The 27314-nt window shown below is 51.2% G+C and overlaps 1 protein-coding gene across 1 annotated transcript in view; it reads right to left on the reverse strand.

Annotated features, from left to right (window-relative positions):
• Window positions 1-27314, reverse strand: part of LOC126534488 (uncharacterized) — a 369598-nt gene that overhangs the window by 48454 nt on the left and 293830 nt on the right. Inside the window, exons 123-125 of the mRNA XM_072289535.1 lie at window positions 4071-27292; window positions 2248-2448; window positions 996-1133 (exon numbers count right to left, since the gene is read on the reverse strand). Of these exons, the coding sequence (XP_072145636.1) occupies window positions 996-1133; window positions 2248-2448; window positions 4071-27292 (23561 nt within the window). The remainder of the gene's footprint in view (window positions 1-995; window positions 1134-2247; window positions 2449-4070; window positions 27293-27314) is intronic.

Raw genomic sequence — 27314 nt, forward strand, 5'->3', positions numbered from 1 at the left:
ACCATCAGTTATCTTCCCTCCTCATTACATGTCCTGCCCACGCCCATTTCTTTTTCTTGATTTCAACTAAGATGTCATTAACTCGCATTTGTTCCCTCACCCAATCTGCTCTTTTCTTATCCCTTAACGTTACACCCATCATTCTTCTTTCGATAGCTCGTTACGTCATCCTCAATTTAAGTAGAACCCTTTTCGTAAGCCTCCAGGTTTCTGCCCTGTAGGTGAGTACTGGTAAGACACAGCTATTATACACTTTTCTCTCGAGGGATAATGGCAACCTGCTGTTCATGATCTGAGAACGCCTGCCAAACGCACCCCAGCCCTTTCTTATTCTACTGATTATTTCAGTCTCATGATCTGGATCCGCGGTCACTACCTGCCCTAAGTAGATGTATTCTCTTACCACTTCCAGTGCCTCGCTACCTATAGTAAACTGCTGTTCTCTTCCGAGACTGTTAAACATTACTTTAGTTTTCTGCAGATTAATTTTTAGACCCACTCTTCTGCTTTGCCTCTCCAGGTCAGTGAGCCTACTATGCCTACTGTGCCTACTATGCCTACTATGCCTACTATGCCTACTATGCCTTTCTGCATGCCTTTGCCACAGCATGTTTTGCAGCACTCATCAGTTACCGGAAGGACAAAAAACTGCGCAAGAAACTTCGCTGGCAGCATCACACCTGTATTCCTACTACCTCCCCCCCCCCCCCCCCTCCTGTGCACTCTCACAAACAGTGCACTGGGCCAATCCAAAAGACGGAGGAGTTGGTGACACAGTTACAGCATGTTGACGAGTCTACACGACTGACGGTGCTAATAAATGGCAACCATGCAAGGAAGCACGGATAGGATGAGCGCGAACTGCCAAGCATGTTTAATGTTTACTTTGTGCGAGAATCCAGCATCTAGTGTACTTTGCAGTACGCTTGTGCGGACAGAAGGTGATAGAAAACGTATAAAAAGAAAAGAAAAGTCACAGGCTCAGTAAAACTCACCCTCAGCTCCTGAAGCAGGTCTTGGAGCACAACAGGGTTGCTAAGTGCGTCGAGGTGGACGCTCAGCAGCCTCTGCAAATCGCTGATCCACACGTGAAGTGATTCTAGGCCAAGCCAGAACTGCATGCTTTGTTCATCCTACAAGAAAAAAGAAAAAAACATTATCCAAATGCTGCTTAACAGGAGAAGAACACCTAACGGAGTGATTTTTAAACAGAAACGACGTACACAGAGAGGTTAAACAGAAACTACACACACAGAGAGGTGACCAATGTACGGGTTGTTTACTCTTAGGCGAAACACCTTGTTAGTATTTAAGCCAGTATAGCTTAAGTGTTTCTGCTTTTTCGTGGAACAAAATGGCACCTTCTACGATGCCTAATGCAGATATCTCTAACCAAAAGGTTAGTCTCCCAGATGTCAAGCCATACTTAGGCTATGAGTGCTTATATACTAACGAGATGTTTATATTAACGACTCTGTACTGTATGGGCACAATTAGTGATTTATTTGCCACAGTTTTGCTTTAAAATGCCAGAATGAGAGCAACATGACACGTAAAAAAAAAAAGAAAGGTAATCATGCTGAAGACCATTGCAAATTTGAGGTCTCATAAAACCGTAACATCAATGTAGCACTGTAATATCAGCACAGAATTGGCAGGCATTAACTGCTACACTGTGAAAAGGGCCATTGTACCTGCTGTAATAACGAATCACTTGCGACCAACATGAAAATCAAGAGAAATTAAAGGCTATTTTCATCTCACACTTACTTTGAGGGTCTCTCAATATTTGCTGTACCTTTATTGCACACTGTGTGCACACTCCTTACTGTACGTAGTTCGTTATTAGCTGGCAATGCTTGATTCCAGATATTTAGTTAGGTGACACTGTTTCACACTATATACAGCCTATCACTAAAATGTAAAGGCCAGTTAGTCACTAATGACAATGGCCGAATCGCATTTACTTTTTTTCGATATGCTCTATATACTGTGGTTTTATATGTCTGAAGCACCGAAGCTACACTCTTCCTGCCTGAGGTACAATATACAGCAGCCAGGACCAACTACCAGTTTAATGGCAGTAACAGAGGAGAAAAAGTAAAAAAGGTACCTAGTGAGTAAGAGATAAAAGGCATGTAATTTTGATGGACAAATAAAGTTGTGCTCATCAGCAAGAAGAGACCCATTTCCAAAACTGAGGCATTGAGCTCCCCTAACAGCTTCACCAGAGAATTCAGGACATACCATGCCAGGCTTTGGCGATTCTGCTTGAGGCGCTGGCAACTCCGTTGAGTCAAGCCGGCGTGCGAGCTGCTGAAGTTGATCTGACAGTTCCCCATGATGCCTTGCCATCTCTGGGTGCTCCAAATGGTAGAGCTCCAAAATCTGACACACCTGTTCGTCGTACAGCTGTTGAGACATGCCGTCGATGTGCTGTTGTGCTTCCTGAAAATTGTCACGTTGTCAGTAACATGCCTAACAAAACCTTGTGGTGTGTCCGAATGCTTCGGTGGATGCAACTTTGTAGTATAGTGCCTGTGCTATGCAGCAGTGGAATAACTTTTCATGCTCGGATTAAGCAACACCCAATCACAATAAGGTGCAAGCCACTTTAAGCAACTAGTTGTGCACGTGTTAAGGTAACCTGCACCGTGCTTCATCATACTTTTTGCGGAACACCAATGAAAAAGCCACAAAAGCATGAGCAAAAGAAAATGCATAAACTTCTGGCTCGCAATTTCCACGTGAGCCATCTGTGTTTCCTGATGTTTTGAAATGCAGAAGCAGCAGCGGTCTTCATGCATGTAGGTTTTGCGTATGCCATTTCTTATCAAATTGGTGTAAAAAACAAACAAACTTTCAAGGCTAGTTGTTAAGCCTAATGTGTCACCAGAACCACAAGAGATACAATGCGAAAAGTGAGGTACGGCAACTGTGCCTAGACTTTGTTTTACGCAAGAGTCACCCATTTTAGATGTGAGCCACAATTCACCAGTAATCTTGCACAAGTGCGTTTTCTCGATGACCAGTGCTGGGGTGCCTCTCCTGATAGCAATGGGCATGATAAAAGGCATGACAATGATTGTCATGAACCTCTGTGAAAACATGGCTCGGTTATTGGCAGAGGCATTTCGTCTGAGGCAGTAATCTAAACAGGTTATAAGGCATTAAAGGGACGCTAAAGGCAAATAATAAGTCAAGCTAAAGTGATAGATTAGTGCTTCAGAATCTCTAAGGTGTCGATATTATTGCGAACAGAGCCTTAATAATCTAGAAATTGAGGTAGATGCAGGACATGATTAGAGACTCCCCCGGGGCATTCAAGTACTTGCTCGATGATGAAAGCACTCCTCAGTTAACTTTTGTCACTAGTACTGAATCACTCGTTGCATAAAACATCCTTGTGTTGTATTATAAGATGAAATGAAATGCTACTTATCCAGTCCTATTTCACTTTTAGAAAAAAGTACTCATTGAAGCAACCCTGACAATGATGCGGGCAGTCGAAGGGTTTCGTTTTTGCTCCACTCCACGCCGCCCATGCTTTCGCGTTTCAATAGCTATCGTGTACTGCTGTGCTGGTTTTGCTGGCTTGCGAAACTCGCACAAACTGTTAGGAGCGAAGAATTCAACTTCCATGTGATGACACGAGATGCCTGAACGGTCTACACCACTTGACCAAAAAGCAGCTGCAACAGCGAATCCGCCGCTCAGTCTTGACTCGGTACTGCCATCTGTTGGGTGCCGTTTTACTCACCGATGGTAGCAAAGGGCGGTGACGACGTATGCAACATCACTACTCCTCCAGTTCGATGGCGGGAGACTTGAAATGCAATAGAGGTATTCGGACCCTTCAGATGCAATTTTCTCGTAAACTAAGTATTTTCTTGGCACGAAACCAGCATTGCGAGGTTTCTGGAATGGTATTTAAACAGTCCATGTCGACTTAGTATTTGCCTTTAGTGTCCCTTTAACGGCTGTCAGTAGTGACTCTAAGTTTTGTTGCAAGCTTAGACTAACACATTAAAAGTGACAAATCTTCATCCAGAAAAATCTTCTCAACATACCTGTATCTTCCGCTGCCTATCGTTGCCTTGGAGTGAAGACGCTTCCCTCAAGAGCCTCTCAATTATGAAGATCTGGCGGAACACCAGTATCATGACGGTGGTCATCTGCGAAGGCCATTTGGGATCGATAAGCCAATCAGGCAAAGGTCCTTCAGTGTCCACACCGGATGATGGCGATTCCACCAGCCTTCCTCCTGTGATGTCAGCTGAAAAGCGTGTGGCCGCCTTGGCTGGCTCTTCGCTGCCGTCTATATGTTGGAGCCCCGCAGCTTTCTGTTTGCTGTCATCGCCATATTTGTTGAACTGACTTTTAACTACGGGAGCCGCTTCTGTGTGCGGTGCAGCACCGAAGCTGGGTATCCAACTGTACAGCATTTGGCCCATGCTTGACTGTTGTCCAGGCAGAGGAGGTATGCTCTGAGACGTGGTCGTATCAGCTTTGACTAACTCATCAACCTTCTCAACACTGGCTCGAACTGACCTTTCCGGAGCTGGTGTCTGAACTGTGTAATCAACAACATCCTGATGGAGACGCTCAACTGAGGAGGTGTGAAGACACAAGTCCTGTGGAACCCACCGAGTGGCTGAAGCCTTACCTAATACATCTGATATGAAGCCTGGCGGTGGAGGACTCTGACTACTGTCGGTCTTCTTTCGACTGTCTTGATATGTGGAATGCCCACTACGCTCCAATGGTGGTGATGGTGATTTAGACGCTGACCGTCTACCTGCATGACTTGACACTGCTGAGGCCACCAGAAAGGTTTCACCCTTTTGCCTTTGTTTGTGTTTCTTCTGTCGGCCTTTGGATGCCTTTGGCTCGTCGTAGGGCCGGTGACTGTGCAACACAGAAAACGAGTCATCAGTTCCAGTAGAATAAATTGAAATATTATCATCATGCTCGCTAGAAACATCAGATGGATGGGGTTGCTCCGCAAGAATTCTGCGGTCTCCCACAGATGTGCTCGGTACATCTCTATGGAAGGACTGAAGTCCTTCACTAAGCCTGGGTTCAAATGGAGCTTGTACACCTGGTTGCAATTCTTCAGAGAAACTGGTCTCAGGTTCAAAGGGAGCCGAAGGCACAGCACGCTCAAAACCATCAAAGGACTGTGGAGTTGTGTCATGACAAACACCAACCTGTGGCTCTGACTTGTCAGCCAAAATGTCCGATTGAAGCGAAACCGGCACTGGAGATGGATCAGAATCAACAATGTTTTGCACAGCAGGATCAAGTTGATCATCAGTGCTGTCCCAAGACGTAATGCTTTTTGCAGCAGCTACCAAGCTAGAAAACCAGCCTTGGCTTTGTTGTTCATTAACTTCTTTACCTCGAACCTTCTCTCGTCTGTCTCTCTCACTTTCATGATCACTGGGTTCACTTATAAAAGCTGAAGGTGCCAAAGGTAGTGCAAACTCCTTTTCACCTTCTTTGATGATGCAAGATACATCAGTGGTGATGCTTGCTTGGGTGGGACTCTCCTTATTTAGAATGTCTGTTGGCTTAACTTTCCAGGCAGGCTCTGCCTTCTTACACTCTGGCTCCCCAAGGCTCTTTTCCAAGCCAGAAAGAATAATCACAGTAGACTCCTCTCTTGTAGTGCCCTCTCTGCTTGGAAGCTTGGTGGGCTCTTGCGTTTCAGCACCAGGTTCTCCAGGGAATACTGGCTCCTTCTTACCTTCCTCAATGATGCAAGTCACTTCAGTGATGATGACCGTTTCGGGTTCTTTCTGGTCATGTGGCTCATCGGATGGCTTCGTTGGCTTGCCCTTCTTTTTCTTACCAGGCTCCTTGTCTTCATGTTCTGGCTTCACAGGTGTCTCCTTCCAGCCAAAGACAGTCGACGTGGGCTCCTTTCCAGGTGTGCCTTCTCTGGTTGGAAGCTCAGTAGGCCCTTGCATTTCAACTTTGGCCTCTCCAGGCAACCCAATTAACTTTTCACCTTCCTGGATGATGCGAGTCACTTCAGTGATGATAACTGTTTCGGGTTCTTTCCACTCATGTGGCTCATCGGATGGCTTCTTTGGCTTGGCCTTCTTTTTCTTGCCAGGCTCCTTGTCATCAGCTTCCGGCTTCTCAGGTGTCTCCTTCCAGCCAAAGATAGTTGAAGTGGGCTCCTTTCCAGGTGTGCCCTCTCTGCTTGGAAGCTTGGTGGGCTCTTGCGTTTCAGCACCAGGTTCTCCAGGGAACGCTGGCTCCTTCTTACCTTCCTCGATGATGCGAGTCACATCGGTGATGATGACCGTTTCAGGTTCTTTCTGCTCATGTGGCTCATCGGATGGCTTCTTTGGCTTGCCCTTCTTTTTCTTGCCAGGCTCCTTGTCATCGGCTTCTGGCTTCTCAGGTGTCTCCTTCCAGCCAAAGATAGCCGGAGTGGGCTCCTTTCCAAGTGTGCCCTCTCTGCTTGGAAGCTTGGTGGGCTCATGTGTTTTAGCACCAGGTTCTCCAGGGAATTCTGGCTCTTTCTCACCTTCCTCAATGATGCGAGTCACTTCAGTAATGATGACCGTTTCGGGTTCTTTCTGCTCATGTGGCTCATGGGATGGCTTCTTTGGCTTGCCCTTCTTTTTCTTGCCAGGCTCCTTGTCGTCGGTTTCTAGCTTCTCTGGTGTCTCCTTCCAGCCAAAGATTGTCGGAGTGGGCTCCTTTGCAGGTGTGCCTTCCCTGCTTGGAAGCTTGGTGAGCTCTTGCGTTTCAGCACCAGGTTCTCCAGGGAATGCTGGCTCCTTCTTACCTTCCTCGATGATGCAAGTCACATCGGTGATGATGACCGTTTCAGGTTCTTTCTGCTCATGTGGCTCATCGGATGGCTTCTTTGGCTTGCCCTTCGTTTTCTTGCCAGGTTCCTCGTCATCGGCTTCTGGCTTCTCAGATGTTTCCTTCCAGCCAAAGATAGTCGGAGAGGGCTCCTTTGCAGGTGTGACCTCTCTGCTTAGAAGCTTGGTGGGCTCTTGTGTTTTAGCACCAGGTTCTCCAGGGAATGCTGGCTCCTTCTCACCTTCCTCAATGATGCGAGTCACTTCAGTGATGATGACCGTTTCGGATTCTTTCTGCTCATGTGGCTCATCGGATGGCTTCTTTGGCTTGCCCTTCTTTTTCTTGCCAGGCTCGTTGTCATCGGCTTCTGGCTTCTCAGGTGTCTCCTTCCAGCCAAAGATAGTCGGAGTGGGCTCCTTTCCAGGTGTACCCTCTCTGCTTGGAAGCTTGGTGAACTCTTGTGTTTCAGCACCAGGCTCTCCAGGAAGCCCGGGCTCCTTCTCGCCTTCCTTAATGATGCGAGTCACTTCAGTGATGATGACCATTTCGGGTTCTTTCCGGTCATGTGGCTCATCGGATGGCTTCTTTGGCTTGCCCTTCTTTTTCTTGCCAGGCTCCTTGTCATCAGCTTCCGGCTTCTCAGGTGTCTCCTTCCAGCCAAAGATAGTTGGAGTGGGCTCCTTTCCAGGTGTGCCCTCTCTGCTTGGAAGCTTGGTGAACTCTTGTGTTTCAGCACCAGGCTCTCCAGGAAGCCCGGGCTCCTTCTCGCCTTCCTTAATGATGCGAGTCACTTCAGTGATGATGACCATTTCGGGTTCTTTCCGGTCATGTGGCTCATCGGATGGCTTCTTTGGCTTGCCCTTCTTTTTCTTCCCAGGCTCCTTGTCATCGGCTTCTGGCTTCTCAGGTGTCTCCTTCCAGCCAAAGATAGCCGGAGTGGGCTCCTTTCCAGGTGTGCCCTCTCTGCTTGGAAGCTTGGTGGGCTCATGTGTTTTAGCACCAGGTTCTCCAGGGAATTCTGGCTCTTTCTCACCTTCCTCAATGATGCGAGTCACTTCAGTAATGATGACCGTTTCGGGTTCTTTCTGCTCATGTGGCTCATGGGATGGCTTCTTTGGCTTGCCCTTCTTTTTCTTGCCAGGCTCCTTGTCGTCGGTTTCTAGCTTCTCTGGTGTCTCCTTCCAGCCAAAGATTGTCGGAGTGGGCTCCTTTGCAGGTGTGCCTTCCCTGCTTGGAAGCTTGGTGAGCTCTTGCGTTTCAGCACCAGGTTCTCCAGGGAATGCTGGCTCCTTCTTACCTTCCTCGATGATGTGAGTCACTTCAGTGATGATGACTGTTTCGGGTTCTCTCTGCTCACGTGGCTCATCGGATGGCTTCTTTGGCTTGCCCTTCTTTTTCTTACCAGGCTCCTTGTCTTCATGTTCCGGCTTCACAGATGTCTCCTTCCAGCCAAAGACAGTCGACGTGTGCTCCTTTCCAGGTGTGCCTTCTCTGCTTGGAAGCTCGGTAGGCTCTTGCATTTCAACTTTAGCCTCTCCAGGCAACCCAGTTAACTTTTCACCTTCCTGGATGATGCGAGTCACTTCAGTGATGATAACTGTTTCAGGTTCTTTCTGGTCATGTGGCTTGTCAAATGGCTTCTCTGGCTTGCACTTCTCTTTCTTGCCAAGTTCCTTGTCATCGGCTTCTGGCTTCTCAGGTGTCTCCTTCCAGCCAAAGATTGTCGGAGGGGGCTCCTTTCCAGGTGTGCCTTCTCTGCTTGGAAGCTTGGTGGGCTGTTGTGTTTCAGCACCAGGTTCTCCAGGGAATGCTGGCTCCTTCTTACCTTCCTCGACGATGCGAGTCACTTCAGTGATGATGACCGTTTCGGGTTCTTTCTGCTCATGTGGCTCATCGGATGGCTTCCTTGACTTGCGCTTCTTGCCAGGCTCCTTATCATCGGCTTCAGGCTTCTCAGGTGTCTCCTTCCAGCCAAAGATAGTCGGAGAGGGCTCCTTTCCAGGTGTGCCCTCTCTGCTTGGAAGCTTGGTGGGCTCTTGTGATTCAGCACCATGTTGTCCAGGGAATGTTGGCTCCTTCTCACCTTCCTCGATGATGCGAGTCACTTCAGTGATAATGACCGTATCGGGTTCTTTCTCATCATGTGGCTCATCGGATGGCTTCTTCGGCTTGCCCTTCTTTTTCTTGCCAGGCTCCTTGTCACCGGCTTCTGGCTTCTCTGGTGTCTCCTTCCAGCCAAAGATTGTCGGAGTGGGCTCCTTTCCAGGTGTGCCCTCTCTGCTTGGAAGCTTGGTGGGCTCTTGTGTTTCAGCACCAGGTTCTCCAGGGAATGCTGGCTCCTTCTTGCCTTCCTGGATGATGCGAGTCACTTCAGTGATGATGACCGTTTCGGGTTCTTTCTGGTCATCTGGCTCATCGGATTGCTTCTTTGCCTTGCCCTTCTTTTTCTTGCCAGGCTCCTTGTCATCGGCTTCTGGCTTCTCTGGTGTCTCCTTCCAGCCAAAGATTGTCGGAGTGGGCTCCTTTCCAGGTGTGCCCTCTCTGCTTGGAAGCTTGGTGGGCTCTTGTGTTTCAGCACCAGGTTCTCCAGGCAATGCTGGCTCCTTCTTGCCTTCCTCGATGATGCGAGTCACTTCAGTGATGATGACCGTTTCGGGTTCTTTCCGCTCGTGTGGCTCATCGGATGGCTTCATTGGCTTGCCCTTCTTTTTCTTACCAGGCTCCTTGCCTTCATGTTCTGGCTTCACAGGTGTCTCCTTCCAGCCAAAGATAGCCGACGTGGGCACCTTTCCAGGTGTGCCTTCTCTGCTTGGAAGCTTGCTGAGCTCTTGTGTTTCAGCACCAGGTTCTCCAGGGAATGCTGGCTCCTTCTTACCTTCCTCGATGATGCGAGTCACTTCAGTGATGATAACTGTTTCAGGTTCTTTCTGGTCATGTGGCTTGTCAAATGCCTTCTCTGGCTTGCCCTTCTTTTTCTTGCTAAGTTCCTTGTCATCGTCTTCTGGCTTCTCAGGTGCCTCCTTCCAGCCAAAGACAGTCGGAGAGGGTTCCTTTCCAGGTGTGCCCTCTCTGCTTGGAAGCAAGGTGGGCTCTTGTGTTTCAGCACCAGGTTCTCCAGGGAGCCCTGGCTCCTTCTCGCTTTCCTTAATGATGCGAGTCACTTCAGTGATAATGACCATTTCGGGTTCTTTTTGGTCATGTGGCTGATCGGATGGCTTCTCTGGTTCGCCCTTCTTTTTCTTGCCAGGCTCCTTGTCATCAGCTTCCGGCTTCTCAGGTGTCTCCTTCCAGCCAAAGATTGTCGGAGTGGGCTCCTTTCCAGGTGTGCCCTCTCTGCTTGGAAGCTTGGTGGGCTCTTGTGTTTCAGCACCAGGTACTCCAGGGAATGCTGGCTCCTTCTTGCCTTCCTGGATGATGCGAGTCACTTCAGTGATGATGACCGTTTCGGGTTCTTTCTGGTCATCTGGCTCATCGGATTGCTTCTTTGGCTTGCCCTTCTTTTTCTTGCCAGGCTCCTTGTCATCGGCTTCTGGCTTCTCTGGTGTCTCCTTCCAGCCAAAGATAGCCGACGTGGGCACCTTTCCAGGTGTGCCTTCTCTGCTTGGAAGCTTGCTGAGCTCTTGTGTTTCAGCACCAGGTTCTCCAGGGAATGCTGGCTCCTTCTTACCTTCCTCGATGATGCGAGTCACTTCAGTGATGATAACTGTTTCAGGTTCTTTCTGGTCATGTGGCTTGTCAAATGGCTTCTCTGGCTTGCCCTTCTCTTTCTTGCCAAGTTCCTTGTCATCGGCTTCTGGCTTCTCAGGTGTCTCCTTCCAGCCAAAGATTGTCGGAGGGGGCACCTTTCCAGGTGTGCCTTCTCTGCTTGGAAGCTTGGTGGGCTGTTGTGTTTCAGCACCAGGTTCTCCAGGGAATGCTGGCTCCTTCTTACCTTCCTCGACGATGCGAGTCACTTCAGTGATGATGACCGTTTCGGGTTCTTTCTGCTCATGTGGCTCATCGGATGGCTTCCTTGACTTGCGCTTCTTGCCAGGCTCCTTATCATCGGCTTCAGGCTTCTCAGGTGTCTCCTTCCAGCCAAAGATAGTCGGAGAGGGCTCCTTTCCAGGTGTGCCCTCTCTGCTTGGAAGCTTGGTGGGCTCTTGTGATTCAGCACCATGTTGTCCAGGGAATGTTGGCTCCTTCTCACCTTCCTCGATGATGCGAGTCACTTCAGTGATAATGACCGTATCGGGTTCTTTCTCATCATGTGGCTCATCGGATGGCTTCTTCGGCTTGCCCTTCTTTTTCTTGCCAGGCTCCTTGTCACCGGCTTCTGGCTTCTCTGGTGTCTCCTTCCAGCCAAAGATTGTCGGAGTGGGCTCCTTTCCAGGTGTGCCCTCTCTGCTTGGAAGCTTGGTGGGCTCTTGTGTTTCAGCACCAGGTTCTCCAGGGAATGCTGGCTCCTTCTTGCCTTCCTGGATGATGCGAGTCACTTCAGTGATGATGACCGTTTCGGGTTCTTTCTGGTCATCTGGCTCATCGGATTGCTTCTTTGCCTTGCCCTTCTTTTTCTTGCCAGGCTCCTTGTCATCGGCTTCTGGCTTCTCTGGTGTCTCCTTCCAGCCAAAGATTGTCGGAGTGGGCTCCTTTCCAGGTGTGCCCTCTCTGCTTGGAAGCTTGGTGGGCTCTTGTGTTTCAGCACCAGGTTCTCCAGGCAATGCTGGCTCCTTCTTGCCTTCCTCGATGATGCGAGTCACTTCAGTGATGATGACCGTTTCGGGTTCTTTCCGCTCGTGTGGCTCATCGGATGGCTTCATTGGCTTGCCCTTCTTTTTCTTACCAGGCTCCTTGCCTTCATGTTCTGGCTTCACAGGTGTCTCCTTCCAGCCAAAGATAGCCGACGTGGGCACCTTTCCAGGTGTGCCTTCTCTGCTTGGAAGCTTGCTGAGCTCTTGTGTTTCAGCACCAGGTTCTCCAGGGAATGCTGGCTCCTTCTTACCTTCCTCGATGATGCGAGTCACTTCAGTGATGATAACTGTTTCAGGTTCTTTCTGGTCATGTGGCTTGTCAAATGCCTTCTCTGGCTTGCCCTTCTTTTTCTTGCTAAGTTCCTTGTCATCGTCTTCTGGCTCCTCAGGTGCCTCCTTCCAGCCAAAGACAGTCGGAGAGGGTTCCTTTCCAGGTGTGCCCTCTCTGCTTGGAAGCAAGGTGGGCTCTTGTGTTTCAGCACCAGGTTCTCCAGGGAGCCCTGGCTCCTTCTCGCTTTCCTTAATGATGCGAGTCACTTCAGTGATAATGACCATTTCGGGTTCTTTTTGGTCATGTGGCTGATCGGATGGCTTCTCTGGTTCGCCCTTCTTTTTCTTGCCAGGCTCCTTGTCATCAGCTTCCGGCTTCTCAGGTGTCTCCTTCCAGCCAAAGATAGCCGGAGTGGGCTCCTTTCCAGGTGTGCCCTCTCTGCTTGGAAGCTTGGTGGGCTCATGTGTTTTAGCACCAGGTTCTCCAGGGAATTCTGGCTCTTTCTCACCTTCCTCAATGATGCGAGTCACTTCAGTGATGATGACCGTTTCGGGTTCTTTCTGCTCATGTGGCTCATGGGATGGCTTCTTTGGCTTGCCCTTCTTTTTCTTGCCAGGCTCCTTGTCGTCGGCTTCTAGCTTCTCTGGTGTCTCCTTCCAGCCAAAGATTGTCGGAGTGGGCTCCTTTGCAGGTGTGCCTTCCCTGGTTGGAAGCTTGGTGAGCTCTTGCGTTTCAGCACCAGGTTCTCCAGGGAATGCTGGCTCCTTCTTACCTTCCTCGATGATGCGAGTCACTTCAGTGATGATGACTGTTTCGGGTTCTTTCTGCTCACGTGGCTCATCGGATGGCTTCTTTGGCTTGGCCTTCTTTTTCTTACCAGGCTCCTTGTCTTCATGTTCCGGCTTCACAGATGTCTCCTTCCAGCCAAAGACAGTCGACGTGGGCTCCTTTCCAGGTGTGCCTTCTCTGCTTGGAAGCTCAGTAGGCTCTTGCATTTCAACTTTAGCCTCTCCAGGCAACCCAGTTAACTTTTCACCTTCCTGGATGATGCGAGTCACTTCAGTGATGATAACTGTTTCAGGTTCTTTCTGGTCATGTGGCTTGTCAAATGGCTTCTCTGGCTTGCCCTTCTCTTTCTTGCCAAGTTCCTTGTCATCGGCTTCTGGCTTCTCAGGTGTCTCCTTCCAGCCAAAGATTGTCGGAGGGGGCTCCTTTCCAGGTGTGCCTTCTCTGCTTGGAAGCTTGGTGGGCTCTTGTGTTTCAGCACCAGGTTCTCCAGGGAATGCTGGCTCCTTCTTACCTTCCTCGACGATGCGAGTCACTTCAGTGATGATGACCGTTTCGGGTTCCTTCCGCTCATGTGGCTCATCGGATGGCTTCCTTGACTTGCGCTTCTTGCCAGGCTCCTTATCATCGGCTTCAGGCTTCTCAGGTGTCTCCTTCCAGCCAAAGATAGTCGGAGAGGGCTCCTTTCCAGGTGTGCCCTCTCTGCTTGGAAGCTTGGTGGGCTCTTGTGTTTCAGCACCAGGTTCTCCAGGCAATGCTGGCTCCTTCTTGCCTTCCTCGATGATGCGAGTCACTTCAGTGATGATGACCGTTTCGGGTTCTTTCCGCTCGTGTGGCTCATCGGATGGCTTCTTTGGCTTGCCCTTCTTTTTCTTGCCAGGCTCCTTGTCATCGGCTTCAGGCTTCTCAGGTGTCTCCTTCCAGCCAAAGATAGTCGGAGAGGGCTCCTTTCCAGGTGTGCCCTCTCTGCTTGGAAGCTTGGTGGGCTCTTGTGATTCAGCACCAGGTTGTCCAGGGAATGTTGGCTCCTTCTCACCTTCCTCGATGATGCGAGTCACTTCAGTGATAATGACCGTATCGGGTTCTTTCTCATCATGTGGCTCATCGGATGGCTTCTTCGGCTTGCCCTTCTTTTTCTTGCCAGGCTCCTTGTCATCGGCTTCTGGCTTCTCTGGTGTCTCCTTCCAGCCAAAGATTGTCGGAGTGGGCTCCTTTCCAGGTGTGCCCTCTCTGCTTGGAAGCTTGGTGGGCTCTTGTGTTTCAGCACCAGGTTCTCCAGGCAATGCTGGCTCCTTCTTGCCTTCCTCGATGATGCGAGTCACTTCAGTGATGATGACCGTTTCGGGTTCTTTCCGCTCGTGTGACTCATCGGATGGCTTCATTGGCTTGCCCTTCTTTTTCTTACCAGGCTCCTTGCCTTCATGTTCTGGCTTCACAGGTGTGTCCTTCCAGCCAAAGATAGCCGACGTGGGCACCTTTCCAGGTGTGCCTTCTCTGCTTGGAAGCTTGCTGAGCTCTTGTGTTTCAGCACCAGGTTCTCCAGGGAATGCTGGCTCCTTCTTACCTTCCTCGATGATGCGAGTCACTTCAGTGATGATAACTGTTTCAGGTTCTTTCTGGTCATGTGGCTTGTCAAATGCCTTCTCTGTCTTGCCCTTCTTTTTCTTGCTAAGTTCCTTGTCATCGTCTTCTGGCTTCTCAGGTGCCTCCTTCCAGCCAAAGACAGTCGGAGAGGGTTCCTTTCCAGGTGTGCCCTCTCTGCTTGGAAGCAAGGTGGGCTCTTGTGTTTCAGCACCAGGTTCTCCAGGGAGCCCTGGCTCCTTCTCGCTTTCCTTAATGATGCGAGTCACTTCAGTGATAATGACCATTTCGGGTTCTTTTTGGTCATGTGGCTGATCGGATGGCTTCTCTGGTTCGCCCTTCTTTTTCTTGCCAGGCTCCTTGTCATCAGCTTCCGGCTTCTCAGGTGTCTCCTTCCAGCCAAAGATAGCCGGAGTGGGCTCCTTTCCAGGTGTGCCCTCTCTGCTTGGAAGCTTGGTGGGCTCATGTGTTTTAGCACCAGGTTCTCCAGGGAATTCTGGCTCTTTCTCACCTTCCTCAATGATGCGAGTCACTTCAGTGATGATGACCGTTTCGGGTTCTTTCTGCTCATGTGGCTCATGGGATGGCTTCTTTGGCTTGCCCTTCTTTTTCTTGCCAGGCTCCTTGTCGTCGGCTTCTAGCTTCTCTGGTGTCTCCTTCCAGCCAAAGATTGTCGGAGTGGGCTCCTTTGCAGGTGTGCCTTCCCTGCTTGGAAGCTTGGTGAGCTCTTGCGTTTCAGCACCAGGTTCTCCAGGGAATGCTGGCTCCTTCTTACCTTCCTCGATGATGCGAGTCACTTCAGTGATGATGACTGTTTCGGGTTCTTTCTGCTCACGTGGCTCATCGGATCGCTTCTTTGGCTTGGCCTTCTTTTTCTTACCAGGCTCCTTGTCTTCATGTTCCGGCTTCACAGATGTCTCCTTCCAGCCAAAGACAGTCGACGTGGGCTCCTTTCCAGGTGTGCCTTCTCTGCTTGGAAGCTCAGTAGGCTCTTGCATTTCAACTTTGGCCTCTCCAGGCAACCCAGTTAACTCTTCACCTTCCTGGATGATGCGAGTCACTTCAGTGATGATAACTGTTTCAGGTCCTTTCTGGTCATGTGGCTTGTCAAATGGCTTCTCTGGCTTGCCCTTCTCTTTCTTGCCAAGTTCCTTGTCATCGGCTTCTGGCTTCTGAGGTGTCTCCTTCCAGCCAAAGATTGTCGGAGGGGGCTCCTTTCCAGGTGTGCCTTCTCTGCTTGGAAGCTTGGTGGGCTCTTGTGTTTCAGCACCAGGTTCTCCAGGGAATGCTGGCTCCTTCTTACCTTCCTCGACGATGCGAGTCACTTCAGTGATGATGACCGTTTCGGGTTCCTTCCGCTCATGTGGCTCATCGGATGGCTTCCTTGACTTGCGCTTCTTGCCAGGCTCCTTATCATCGGCTTCAGGCTTCTCAGGTGTCTCCTTCCAGCCAAAGATAGTCGGAGAGGGCTCCTTTCCAGGTGTGCCCTCTCTGCTTGGAAGCTTGGTGGGCTCTTGTGTTTCAGCACCAGGTTCTCCAGGCAATGCTGGCTCCTTCTTGCCTTCCTCGATGATGCGAGTCACTTCAGTGATGATGACCGTTTCGGGTTCTTTCCGCTCGTGTGGCTCATCGGATGGCTTCTTTGGCTTGCCCTTCTTTTTCTTGCCAGGCTCCTTGTCATCGGCTTCAGGCTTCTCAGGTGTCTCCTTCCAGCCAAAGATAGTCGGAGAGGGCTCCTTTCCAGGTGTGCCCTCTCTGCTTGGAAGCTTGGTGGGCTCTTGTGATTCAGCACCAGGTTGTCCAGGGAATGTTGGCTCCTTCTCACCTTCCTCGATGATGCGAGTCACTTCAGTGATAATGACCGTATCGGGTTCTTTCTCATCATGTGGCTCATCGGATGGCTTCTTTGGCTTGCCCTTCTTTTTCTTGCCAGGCTCCTTGTCATCGGCTTCTGGCTTCTCTGGTGTCTCCTTCCAGCCGAAGATTGTCGGAGTGGGCTCCTTTCCATGTGTGCCCTCTCTGCTTGGAAGCTTGGTGGGCTCTTGTGTTTCAGCACCAGGTTCTCCAGGGAATGCTGGCTCCTTCTTGCCTTCCTGGATGATGCGAGTCACTTCAGTGATGATGACCGTTTCGGGTTCTTTCTGGTCATCTGGCTCATCGGATTGCTTATTTGGCTTGCCCTTCTTTTTCTTGCCAGGCTCCTTGTCATCGGCTTCTGGCTTCTCTGGTGTCTCCTTCCAGCCAAAGATTGTCGGAGTGGGCTCCTTTCCAGGTGTGCCCTCTCTGCTTGGAAGCTTGGTGGGCTCTTGTGTTTCAGCACCAGGTTCTCCAGGCAATGCTGGCTCCTTCTTGCCTTCCTCGATGATGCGAGTCACTTCAGTGATGATGACCGTTTCGGGTTCTTTCCGCTCGTGTGGCTCATCGGATGGCTTCTTTGGCTTGCCCTTCTTTTTCTTGCCAGGCTCCTTGTCATCGGCTTCAGGCTTCTCAGGTGTCTCCTTCCAGCCAAAGATAGTCGGAGAGGGCTCCTTTCCAGGTGTGCCCTCTCTGCTTGGAAGCTTGGTGGGCTCTTGTGATTCAGCACCAGGTTCTCCAGGGATTGCTGGCTCCTTCTTGCCTTCCTCGATGATGCGAGTCACTTCAGTGATGATGACCGTTTCGGGTTCTTTCCGCTCGTGTGGCTCATCGGATGGCTTCTTTGGCTTGCCTTTCATTTTCTTGCCAGGCTCCTTGTCATCGGCTTCAGGCTTCACAGGTGTTTCCTTCCAGCCAAAGATAGCCGACGTGGGCACCTTTCCAGGTGTGCCTTCTCTGCTTGGAAGCTTGCTGAGCTCTTGCATTTCAGCACCAGGTTCTCCAGGAAATGCTGGCTCCTTCTTACCTTCCTTGATGATGCGAGTCACTTCAGTGATGATGACCGTTTCGGGTTCTTTCTGCTCAAGTGGCTTGTCAAATGCCCTCTCTGGCTTGCCCTTCTTTTTCTTGCTAAGTTCCTTGTCATCGGCTTCTGGCTTCTCAGGTGTCTCCTTCCAGCCAAAGACAGTCGGAGAGGGTTCCTTTCCAGGTGTGCCCTCTCTGCTTGGAAGCAAGGTGGGCTCTTGTGTTTCAGCACCAGGTTCTCCAGGGAGCCCTGGCTCCTTCTCGCTTTCCTTAATGATGCGAGTCACTTCAGTGATGATGACCATTTCGGGTTCTTTTTGGTCATGTGGCTGATCGGATGGCTTCTCTGGTTCGCTCTTCTTTTTCTTGCCAGGCTCCTTGTCATCAGCTTCCGGCTTCTCAGGTGTCTCCTTCCAGCCAAAGATAGTCGGAGTGGGTTCCTTTCCAGGTGTGCCCTCTCTGTTTGGAAGCTGGGTGGGCTCTTGCGTTTCAGCACCAGGTTCTCCAGGGAATGCTGGCTCCTTCTTACCTTCCTCGATGATGCGAGTCACATCGGTGATGATAACCGTTTCAGGTTCTTTCTGCTCATGTGGCTCATCTGATGGCTTCTTTGGCTTGCCCTTCTTTTTCTTGCCAGGTTCCTCGTCATCGGCTTCTGGCTTCTCAGGTGTTTCCTTCCAGCCAAAGATAGTCGGAGAGGGCTCCTTTGCAGGTGTGACCTCTCTGCTTGGAAGCTTGGTGGGCTCTTGAGTTTTAGCACCAGGTTCTCCAGGGAATGCTGGCTCCTTCTCACCTTCCTCAATGATGCGAGTCACTTCAGTGATGATGACTGTTTCGGATTCTTTCTGCTCATGTGGCTCATCGGATGGCTTCTTTGGCTTGCCCTTCTTTTTCTTGCCAGGCTCGTTGTCATCGGCTTCTGGCTCCTCAGGTGTCTCCTTCCAGCCAAAGATAGTCGGAGTGGCCTCCTTTCCAGGTGTACCCTCTCTGCTTGGAAGCTTGGTGAACTCTTGTGTTTCAGCACCAGGCTCTCCAGGAAGCCCGGGCTCCTTCTCGCCTTCCTTAATGATGCGAGTCACTTCAGTGATGATGACCATTTCGGGTTCTTTCCGGTTATGTGCCTCATCGGATGGCTTCTTTGGCTTGCCCTTCTTTTTCTTACCAGGCTCCTTGTCATCAGCTTCCGGCTTCTCAGGTGTCTCCTTCCAGCCAAAGATAGTTGGAGTGGGCTCCTTTCCAGGTGTGCCCTCTCTGCTTGGAAGCTTGGTGGGCTCATGTGTTTTAGCACCAGGTTCTCCAGGGAACGCTGGCTCCTTCTTGCCTTCCTCGATGATGCGAGTCACTTCAGTGATGATGACCGTTTCGGGTTCTTTCAGGTCATGTGGCTCATCAGATGGCTTCTTTGGCTTGCCCTTCTTTTTCTTGCCAGGCTCCTTGTCATCGGCTTCTGGCTTCTCAGGTGTCTCCTTCCAGCCAAAGATTGTCGGAGTGGGCTGCTTTCCAGGTGTGCCCTCTCTGCTTGGAAGCTTGGTGGGCTCTTGTGTTTCAGCACCAGGTTCTCCAGGGAATGCTGGCTCCTTCTTGCCTTCCTGGATGATGCGAGTCACTTCAGTGATGATGACCGTTTCGGGTTCTTTCTGGTCATGTGGCTCATCGGATGGCTTCTTTGGCTTGCCCTTCTTTTTCTTGCCAGGCTCCTTGTCATCGGCTTCTGGCTTCTCTGGTGTCTCCTTCCAGTCAAGGATTGTCGGAGTGGGCTCCTTTCCAGGTGTGCCCTCTCTGCTTGGAAGCTTGGTGGGCTCTTGTGTTTCAGCACCAGGTTGTCCAGGGAATGCTGGCTCCTTCTTGCCTTCCTCGATGATGCGAGTCACTTCAGTGATGATGACCGTTTCGGGTTCTTTCAGGTCATGTGGCTCATCAGATGGCTTCTTTGGCTTGCCCTTCTTTTTCTTGCCAGGCTCCTTGTCATCGGCTTCTGGCTTCTCTGGTGTCTCCTTCCAGCCAAGGATTGTCGGAGTGGGCTCCTTTCCAGGTGTGCCGTCTCTGCTTGGAAGCTTGGTGGGCTCTTGTGTTTCAGCACCAGGTTGTCCAGGGAATGCTGGCTCCTTCTTGCCTTCCTCGATGATGCGAGTCACTTCAGTGATGATGACCGTTTCGGGTTCTTTCAGGTCATGTGGCTCATCAGATGGCTTCTTTGGCTTGCCCTTCTTTTTCTTGCCAGGCTCCTTGTCTTCATGTTCCGGCTTCACAGATGTCTCCTTCCAGCCAAAGACAGTCGACGTGGGCTCCTTTCCAGGTGTGCCTTCTCTGCTTGGAAGCTCGGTAGGCTCTTGCATTTCAACTTTAGCCTCTCCAGGCAACCCAGTTAACTTTTCACCTTCCTGGATGATGCGAGTCACTTCAGTGATGATGACCGTTTCGGGTTCTTTCCGCTCATGTGGCTCATCGGATGGCTTCCTTGGCTTGCGCTTCTTGCCAGGCTCCTTATCATCGGCTTCAGGCTTCTCAGGTGTCTCCTTCCAGCCAAAGATAGTCGGAGAGGGCTCCTTTCCAGGTGTGCCCTCTCTGCTTGGAAGCTTGGTGGGCTCTTGTGATTCAGCACCAGGTTCTCCAGGGAATGCTGGCTCCTTCTTGCCTTCCTCGATGATGCGAGTCACTTCAGTGATGATGACCGTTTCGGGTTCTTTCTGGTCATGTGGCTCATCGGATATCTTCTTTGGCTTGCCCTTCTTTTTCTTGCCAGGATCCTTGTCATCGGCTTCTGGCTTCTCTGGTGTCTGCTTCCAGCCAAAGATTGTCGGAGTGCGCTCCTTTCCAGGTGTGCCCTCTCTGCTTGGAAGCTTGGTGGGCTCTTGTGTTTCAGCACCAGGTTGTCCAGGGAATGCTGGCTCCTTCTTGCCTTCCTCGGTGATGTGAGTCACTTCAGTGATGATGACCGTTTCGGGTTCTTTCAGGTCATGTGGCTCATCAGAGGGCTTCTTTGGCTTGCCCTTCTTTTTCTTGCCAGGCTCCTTGTCATCAGCTTCCAGCTTCTCAGGTGTCTCCTTCCAGCGAAAGATAGTCGGAGTGGGCTCCTTTCCAGGTGTGCCCTCTCTGCTTGGAAGCTTGGTGGGCTCTTGCGTTTCAGCACCAGGTTCTCGAGGGAATGCTGGCTCCTTCTTACCTTCCTCGATGATGCGAGTCACATCGGTGATGATAACCGTTTCAGGTTCTTTCTGCTCATGTGGCTCATCGGATGGCTTCTTTGGCTTGCCCTTCTTTTTCTTACCAGGCTCCTTGTCTTCATGTCCCGGCTTCACAGATGTCTCCTTCCAGCCAAAGACAGTCGACGTGGGCTCCTTTCCAGGTGTGCCTTCTCTGCTTGGAAGCTCGGTAGGCTCTTGCATTTCAACTTTAGCCTCTCCAGGCAACCCAGTTAACTTTTCACCTTCCTGGATGATGCGAGTCACTTCAGTGATGATGACCGTTTCGGGTTCTTTCCGCTCATGTGGCTCATCGGATGGCTTCCTTGGCTTGCGCTTCTTGCCAGGCTCCTTAACATCGGCTTCAGGCTTCTCAGGTGTCTCCTTCCAGCCAAAGATAGTCGGAGAGGGCTCCTTTCCAGGTGTGCCCTCTCTGCTTGGAAGCTTGGTGGGCTCTTGTGATTCAGCACCAGGTTCTCCAGGGAATGCTGGCTCCTTCTTGCCTTCCTCGATGATGCGAGTCACTTCAGTGATGATGACCGTTTCGGGTTCTTTCTGGTCATGTGGCTCATCGGATATCTTCTTTGGCTTGCCCTTCTTTTTCTTGCCAGGATCCTTGTCATCGGATTCTGGCTTCTCTGGTGTCTGCTTCCAGCCAAAGGTTGTCGGAGTGGGCTCCTTTCCAGGTGTGCCCTCTCTGCTTGGAAGCTTGGTGGGCTCTTGTGTTTCAGCACCAGGTTCTCCAGGGAATGCTGGCTCCTTCTTGCCTTCCTCGATGATGCGAGTCACTTCAGTGATGATGACCGTTTCGGGTTCTTTCCGGTCATGTAGCTCATCAGATGGCTTCTTTGGCTTGCCCTTCTTTTTCTTGCCAGGCTCCTTGCCATCGGCATCTGGCTTCTCTGGTGTCTCTTTCCAGCCAAAGATTGTCGGTGTGGGCTCCTTTCCAGGTGTGCCCTCTCTGCTTGGAAGCTTGGTGGGCTCTTGTGTTTCAGCACCAGGTTCTCCAGGAAATGCCGGCTCCTTCTCACCTTCCTCGATGATGCGAGTCACTTCAGTGATGATGACCGTTTCGGGTTCTTTCTGATCATGTGGCTCATCGGATGGCTTCTTCGGCTTGCCCTTCTTTTTCTTGCCAGGCTCCTTGTCATCGGCTTCAGGCTTCTCAGGTGTCTCCTTCCAGCCAAAGATAGTTGGAGTGGGCTCCTTTCCAGGTGTGCCCTCTCTGCTTGGAAGCTTGGTGGGCTCTTGTGTTTCAGCACCAGGTTCCCCAGGGAATGCTGGCTCCTTCATGCCTTCCTCGATGATGCGAGTCACTTCAGTGATGATGACTGTTTCGGCTTCTTTCCGGTCATGTGGCTCATCGGATGGCTTCATTGGCTTGCCCTTCTTTTTCTTGCCAGGATCCTTGTCATCGGCTTCTGGCTTCTCTGGTGTCTCCTTCCAGCCAAAGATTGTCGGAGTGGGCTCCTTTCCAGGTGTGCCCTCTCTACTTGGAAGCTTGGTGGGCTCTTGTGTTTCAGCACCAGGTTCTCCAGGGAATGCTGGCTCCTTCTTGCCTTCCTGGATGATGCGAGTCACTTCAGTGATGATGACCGTTTCGGGTTCTTTCTGGTCATGTGGCTCATCGGATGGCTTCTTTGGCTTGCCCTTCTTTTTCTTGCCAGGCTCCTTGTCATCGGCTTCTGGCTTCTCTGGTGTCTCCTTCCAGCCAAGGATTGTCGGAGTGGGCTCCTTTCCAGGTGTGCCGTCTCTGCTTGGAAGCTTGGTGGGCTCTTGTGTTTCAGCACCAGGTTGTCCAGGGAATGCTGGCTCCTTCTTGCCTTCCTCGATGATGCGAGTCACTTCAGTGATGATGACCGTTTCGGGTTCTTTCAAGTCATGTGGCTCATCAGATGGCTTCTTTGGCTTGCCCTTCTTTTTCTTGCCAGGCTCCTTGTCTTCATGTTCCGGCTTCACAGATGTCTCCTTCCAGCCAAAGACAGTCGACGTGGGCTCCTTTCCAGGTGTGCCTTCTCTGCTTGGAAGCTCGGTAGGCTCTTGCATTTCAACTTTAGCCTCTCCAGGCAACCCAGTTAACTTTTCACCTTCCTGGATGATGCGAGTCACTTCAGTGATGATGACCGTTTCGGGTTCTTTCCGCTCATGTGGCTCATCGGATGGCTTCCTTGGCTTGCGCTTCTTGCCAGGCTCCTTATCATCGGCTTCAGGCTTCTCAGGTGTCTCCTTCCAGCCAAAGATAGTCGGAGAGGGCTCCTTTCCAGGTGTGCCCTCTCTGCTTGGAAGCTTGGTGGGCTCTTGTGATTCAGCACCAGGTTCTCCAGGGAATGCTGGCTCCTTCTCACCTTCCTCGATGATGCGAGTCACTTCAGTGATGATGACCGTTTCGGGTTCTTTCTGATCATGTGGCTCATCGGATGGCTTCTTCGGCTTGCCCTTCTTTTTCTTGCCAGGCTCCTTGTCATCGGCTTCAGGCTTCTCAGGTGTCTCCTTCCAGCCAAAGATAGTTGGAGTGGGCTCCTTTCCAGGTGTGCCCTCTCTGCTTGGAAGCTTGGTGGGCTCTTGTGTTTCAGCACCAGGTTCCCCAGGGAATGCTGGCTCCTTCATGCCTTCCTCGATGATGCGAGTCACTTCAGTGATGATGACTGTTTCGGCTTCTTTCCGGTCATGTGGCTCATCGGATGGCTTCTTTGGCTTGCCCTTCTTTTTCTTGCCAGGCTCCTTGTCATCGGCTTCAGGCTTCTCAGGTGTCTCCTTCCAGCCAAAGATTGTCGGAGTGGGCTCCTTTCCAGGTGTGCCCTCTCTGCATGGAAGCTTGGTGGGCTCTTGTGCTTCCGCACCAGGTTCTCCAGGAAATGCTGGCTCCTTCTTACCTTCCTCGATGATGCGAGTCACTTCAGTGATGATGACCGTTTCGGGTTCTTTCTGGTCATGTGGCTCATCGGATGGCTTCTTTGGCTTGCCCTTCTTTTTCTTGCCAGGCTCTTTGTCATCGGCTTCTGGCTTCACAGATGTCTCCTTCCAGCCAAAGACAGTCGACGTGGGCTCCTTTCCAGGTGTGCCTTCTCTGCTTGGAAGCTCGGTAGGCTCTTGCATTTCAACTTTAGCCTCTCCAGGCAACCCAGTTAACTTTTCACTTTCCTGGATGATGCGAGTCACTTCATTGATGATAACTGTTTCAGGTTCTTTCTGGTCATGTGGCTTGTCAAATGGCTTCTCTGGCTTGCCCTTTTCTTTCTTGCCAAGTTCCTTGTCATCGGCTTCTGGCTTCTCAGGTGTCTCCTTCCAGCCAAAGATTGTCGGAGAGGGCTCCTTTCCAGGTGTGCCTTCTCTGCTTGGAAGCTTGGTGGGCTCTTGTGTTTCAGCACCAGGTTCTCCAGAGAATGCTGGCTCCTTCTCACCTTCCTCGATGATGCGAGTCACTTCAGTGATGATGACCGTTTCGGGTTCTTTCCGCTCATGTGGTTCATCGGTTGGCTTCCTTGGCTTGCGCTTCTTGCGAGGCTCCTTATCATCGGCTTCAGGCTTCTCAGGTGTCTCCTTCCAGCCAAAGATAGTCGGAGAGGGCTCCTTTCCAGGTGTGCCCTCTCTGCTTGGAAGCTTGGTGGGCTCTTGTGATTCAGCACCAGGTTCTCCAGGGAATGCTGGCTGCTTCTCACCTTCCTCGATGATGCGAGTCACTTCAGTGATGATGACCGTTTCGGGTTCTTTCTGATCATGTGGCTCATCGGATGGCTTCTTCGGCTTGCCCTTCTTTTTCTTGCCAGGCTCCTTGTCATCGGCTTCTGGCTTTTCAGCTGTCTCCTTCCAGCCAAAGATAGTCGGAGAGGGCTCCTTTCCAGGTATGCCCTCTCTGCTTGGAAGTTTGGTGGGCTCTTGTGTTTCAGCACCAGGTTCCCCAGGGAATGCTGGCTCTTTCTTACCTTCCTCGATGATGCGAGTCACTTCAGTGATGATGACCGTTTCGGGTTCTTTCTGGTCATGTGGCTCATCGGATGGCTTCTTTGGCTTGCCCTTCTTTTTCTTGCCAGGCTCCTTGTCATCGGCTTCAGGCTTCTCAGGGGTTTCCTTCCAGCCAACGATAGTTAGAGTGGGCTCCTTTCCAGGTGTGCCCTCTCTGCTTGGAAGCTTGGTGAGCTCTTGTGTTTCAGCACCAGGTTCTCCAGGGAATGCTGGCTCCTTCTTACCTTCCTCGATGATGCGAGTCACTTCAGTGATGATGACCGTTTCGGTTTCTTTCCGCTCGTGTGGCTCATCGTATGGCTGATTTGGCTTGCCCTTCTTTTTCTTGCCAGGCTTCTTGTCATCGGCTTTAGGCTTCTCAGGTGTCTCCTTCCAGCCAAAGATTGTCGGAGTAGGCTCCTTTCCAGGTGTGCCCTCTCTGCTTGGAAGCTTGGTGGGCTCTTGTGTTTCAGCACCAGGTTCTCCAGGGAATGCTGGCTCCTTCTTACCTTCCTCGATGATGCGAGTCACTTCAGTGATGATGACCGTTTCGGGTTCTTTCAGGTCATGTGGCTCATCGGATGGCTTCCTTGGCTTGCCCTTCTTTTTCTTGCCAGGCTCCTTGTCTTCATGTTCTGGCTTCACAGGTGTCTCCTTCCAGCCAAAGACAGTCGACGTAGGCTCCTTTCTAGGTGTGCCTTCTCTGCTTGGAAGCTCGGTAGGCTCTTGCATCTCAACTTTAGCCTCTCCAGGCAACCCAATTAACTTTTCACCTTCCTGGATGATGCGAGTCACTTCAGTGATGATGACCGTTTCGGGTTCTATCCGCTCGTGTGGCTCATCGGATGGCTTCTTTGGCTTGCCCTTCTTTTTCTTGCCAGGCTCCTTGTCATCGGCTTCAGGCTTCTCAGGTGTCTCCTTCCAGCCAAAGATAGTCGGAGAGGGCTTCTTTCCAGGTGTGCCCTCTCTGCTTGGAAGCTTGGTGGGCTCTTGTGATTCAGCACCAGGTTCTCCAGGGAATGCTGGCTCCTTCTTGCCTTCCTCGATGATGCGAGTCACTTCAGTGATGATGACCGTTTCGGGTTCTTTCCGGTCATGTGGCTCATCGGATGGCTTCTTTGGCTTGCCCTTCTTTTTCTTGCCAAGCTCCTTGCCATCGGCATCTGGCTTCTCTGGTGTCTCCTTCCAGCCAAAGATTGTCGGTGTGGGCTCCTTTCCAGGTGTGCCCTCTCTGCTTGGAAGCTTGGTGGGCTCTTGTGTTTCAGCACCAGGTTCTCCAGGGAATGCTGGCTCCTGCTGACCTTCCTCGATGATGCGAGCCACTTCAGTGATGATGACCGTTTCGGGTTCTTTCTGATCATGTGGCTCATCGGATCGCTTCTTCGGCTTGCCCTTCTTTTGCTTGCCAGGCTCCTTGTCATTGGCTTCAGGCTTCTCAGGTGTCTCCTTCCAGCCAAAGATAGTAAGAGAGGGCTCCTTTCCAGGTGTGCCCTCTCTGCTTGGAAGCTTGGTGGGCTCTTGTGTTTCAGCACCAGGTTCCCCAGGGAATGCTGGCTCCTTCTTACCTTCCTCGATGATGCGACTCACTTCAGTGATGATGACTGTTTCGGGTTCTTTCCGGTCATGTAGCTCATCGGATGGTTTCTTTGGCTTGCCCTTCTTTTTCTTGCCAGGCTCCTTGTCATCGGCTTCTGGCTTCTCAGGTGTCTCCTTACAGCCAAAGATAGTCGGAGTGGGCTCCTCTCTAGGTGTGCCCTCTTTGCTTGGAAGCTTGGTGGGCTCTTGTGTTTCAGCACCAGGTTCTCCAGGGAATGCTGGCTCCTTCTTACCTTCCTGCATGATGCGAGTCACTTCAGTGATAACTATTTCAGGCTCTTTCTGGTCATGTGGCTTGTCAAATGTCTTCTGTGGCTTGCCCTTCTTTTTCTTGCCAAGTTCCTTGTGATCGGCTTCTGGCTTCTCAGGTGTCTCCTTCCAGCCAAAGATAGTCGGAGAGGGCTCCTTTCCAGGTGTGCCCACTCTGCTTGGAAGCTTGGTGGGCTTTTGTGATTCAGCACCAGGTTCTCCAGGGAATGCTGGCTCCTTCTCACCTTCTTCGATGATGCGAGTCACTTCAGTGATGATGACCGTTTCGGGTTCTTTCTGATCATGTGGCTCATCGGATGGCTTCTTTGGCTTCCCCTTCTTTTTCTTGCCAGGCTCCTTGTTATCGGCTTCTGGCTTCTCAGGTGTCTCCTTATAGCCAAAGATAGTCGGAGTGGGCTCCTTTCGAGGTGTGCCCTCTCTGCTTGGAAGCTTGGTGGGCTCTTGTGTTTCAGCACCAGGTTCTCCAGGGAATGCTGGCTCTTTCTTACCTTCCTCGATGATGCGAGTCACTTCAGTGATGATGACCGTTTCGGGTTCTTTCCGCTCATGTGGCTCATCGGATGGCTTCCCTGGCTTGCCCTTCTTTTTCTTGCCAGGCTCCTTGTCATCAGCTTCCGGCTTCTCAGGTGCCTCCTTCCAGCCAAAGATAGTAGGAGTGGGCTCCTTTCCAGGTGTGCCCTCTCTGCTTGGAAGCTTGGTGGGCTCTTGCGTTTCAGCACAAGGTTCTCCAGGGAATGCTGGCTCCTTCTTACCTTCCTCGATGATGCGAGTCTCTTTAGTGATGCTGACCGTTTCGGGTTCTTTCTGCTCATGTGGCTCATCGGATGGCTTCTTTGGCTTGCCCTTCTTGCCAGGCTCCTTGTCATCGGCTTCAGGCTTCTCAGGTGTCTCCTTCCAGCCAAAGATAGTCGGAGTGGGCTGCTTTCCAGGTGTGCCCTCTCTGCTTGGAAGCATGGTGTGCTCTTGCGTTTCAGCACCAGGTTCTCCAGGGAATGCTGGCTCCTTCTTACCTTCCTCGATGATGCGAGTCACTTCAGTGATGATGACCGTTTCTGGTTCTTTCTGCTCATGTGGCTCGTCGGATGGCTTCTTTGGCTTGCCCTTCTTTTTCTTGCCAGGCTCCTTGTCATCGGCTTCTGGCTTCTCAGGTGTCTCCTTATAGCCAAAGATAGTCGGAGTGGGCTCCTTTCCAGGTGTGCCCTCTCTGCTTGGAAGCTTGGTGGGCTCTTGTGTTTCAGCACCAGGTTC

Source organism: Dermacentor andersoni, chromosome 7, assembly GCF_023375885.2.
Source record: "Dermacentor andersoni chromosome 7, qqDerAnde1_hic_scaffold, whole genome shotgun sequence".
In the NCBI taxonomy this organism is placed as follows: domain Eukaryota; kingdom Metazoa; phylum Arthropoda; class Arachnida; order Ixodida; family Ixodidae; genus Dermacentor; species Dermacentor andersoni.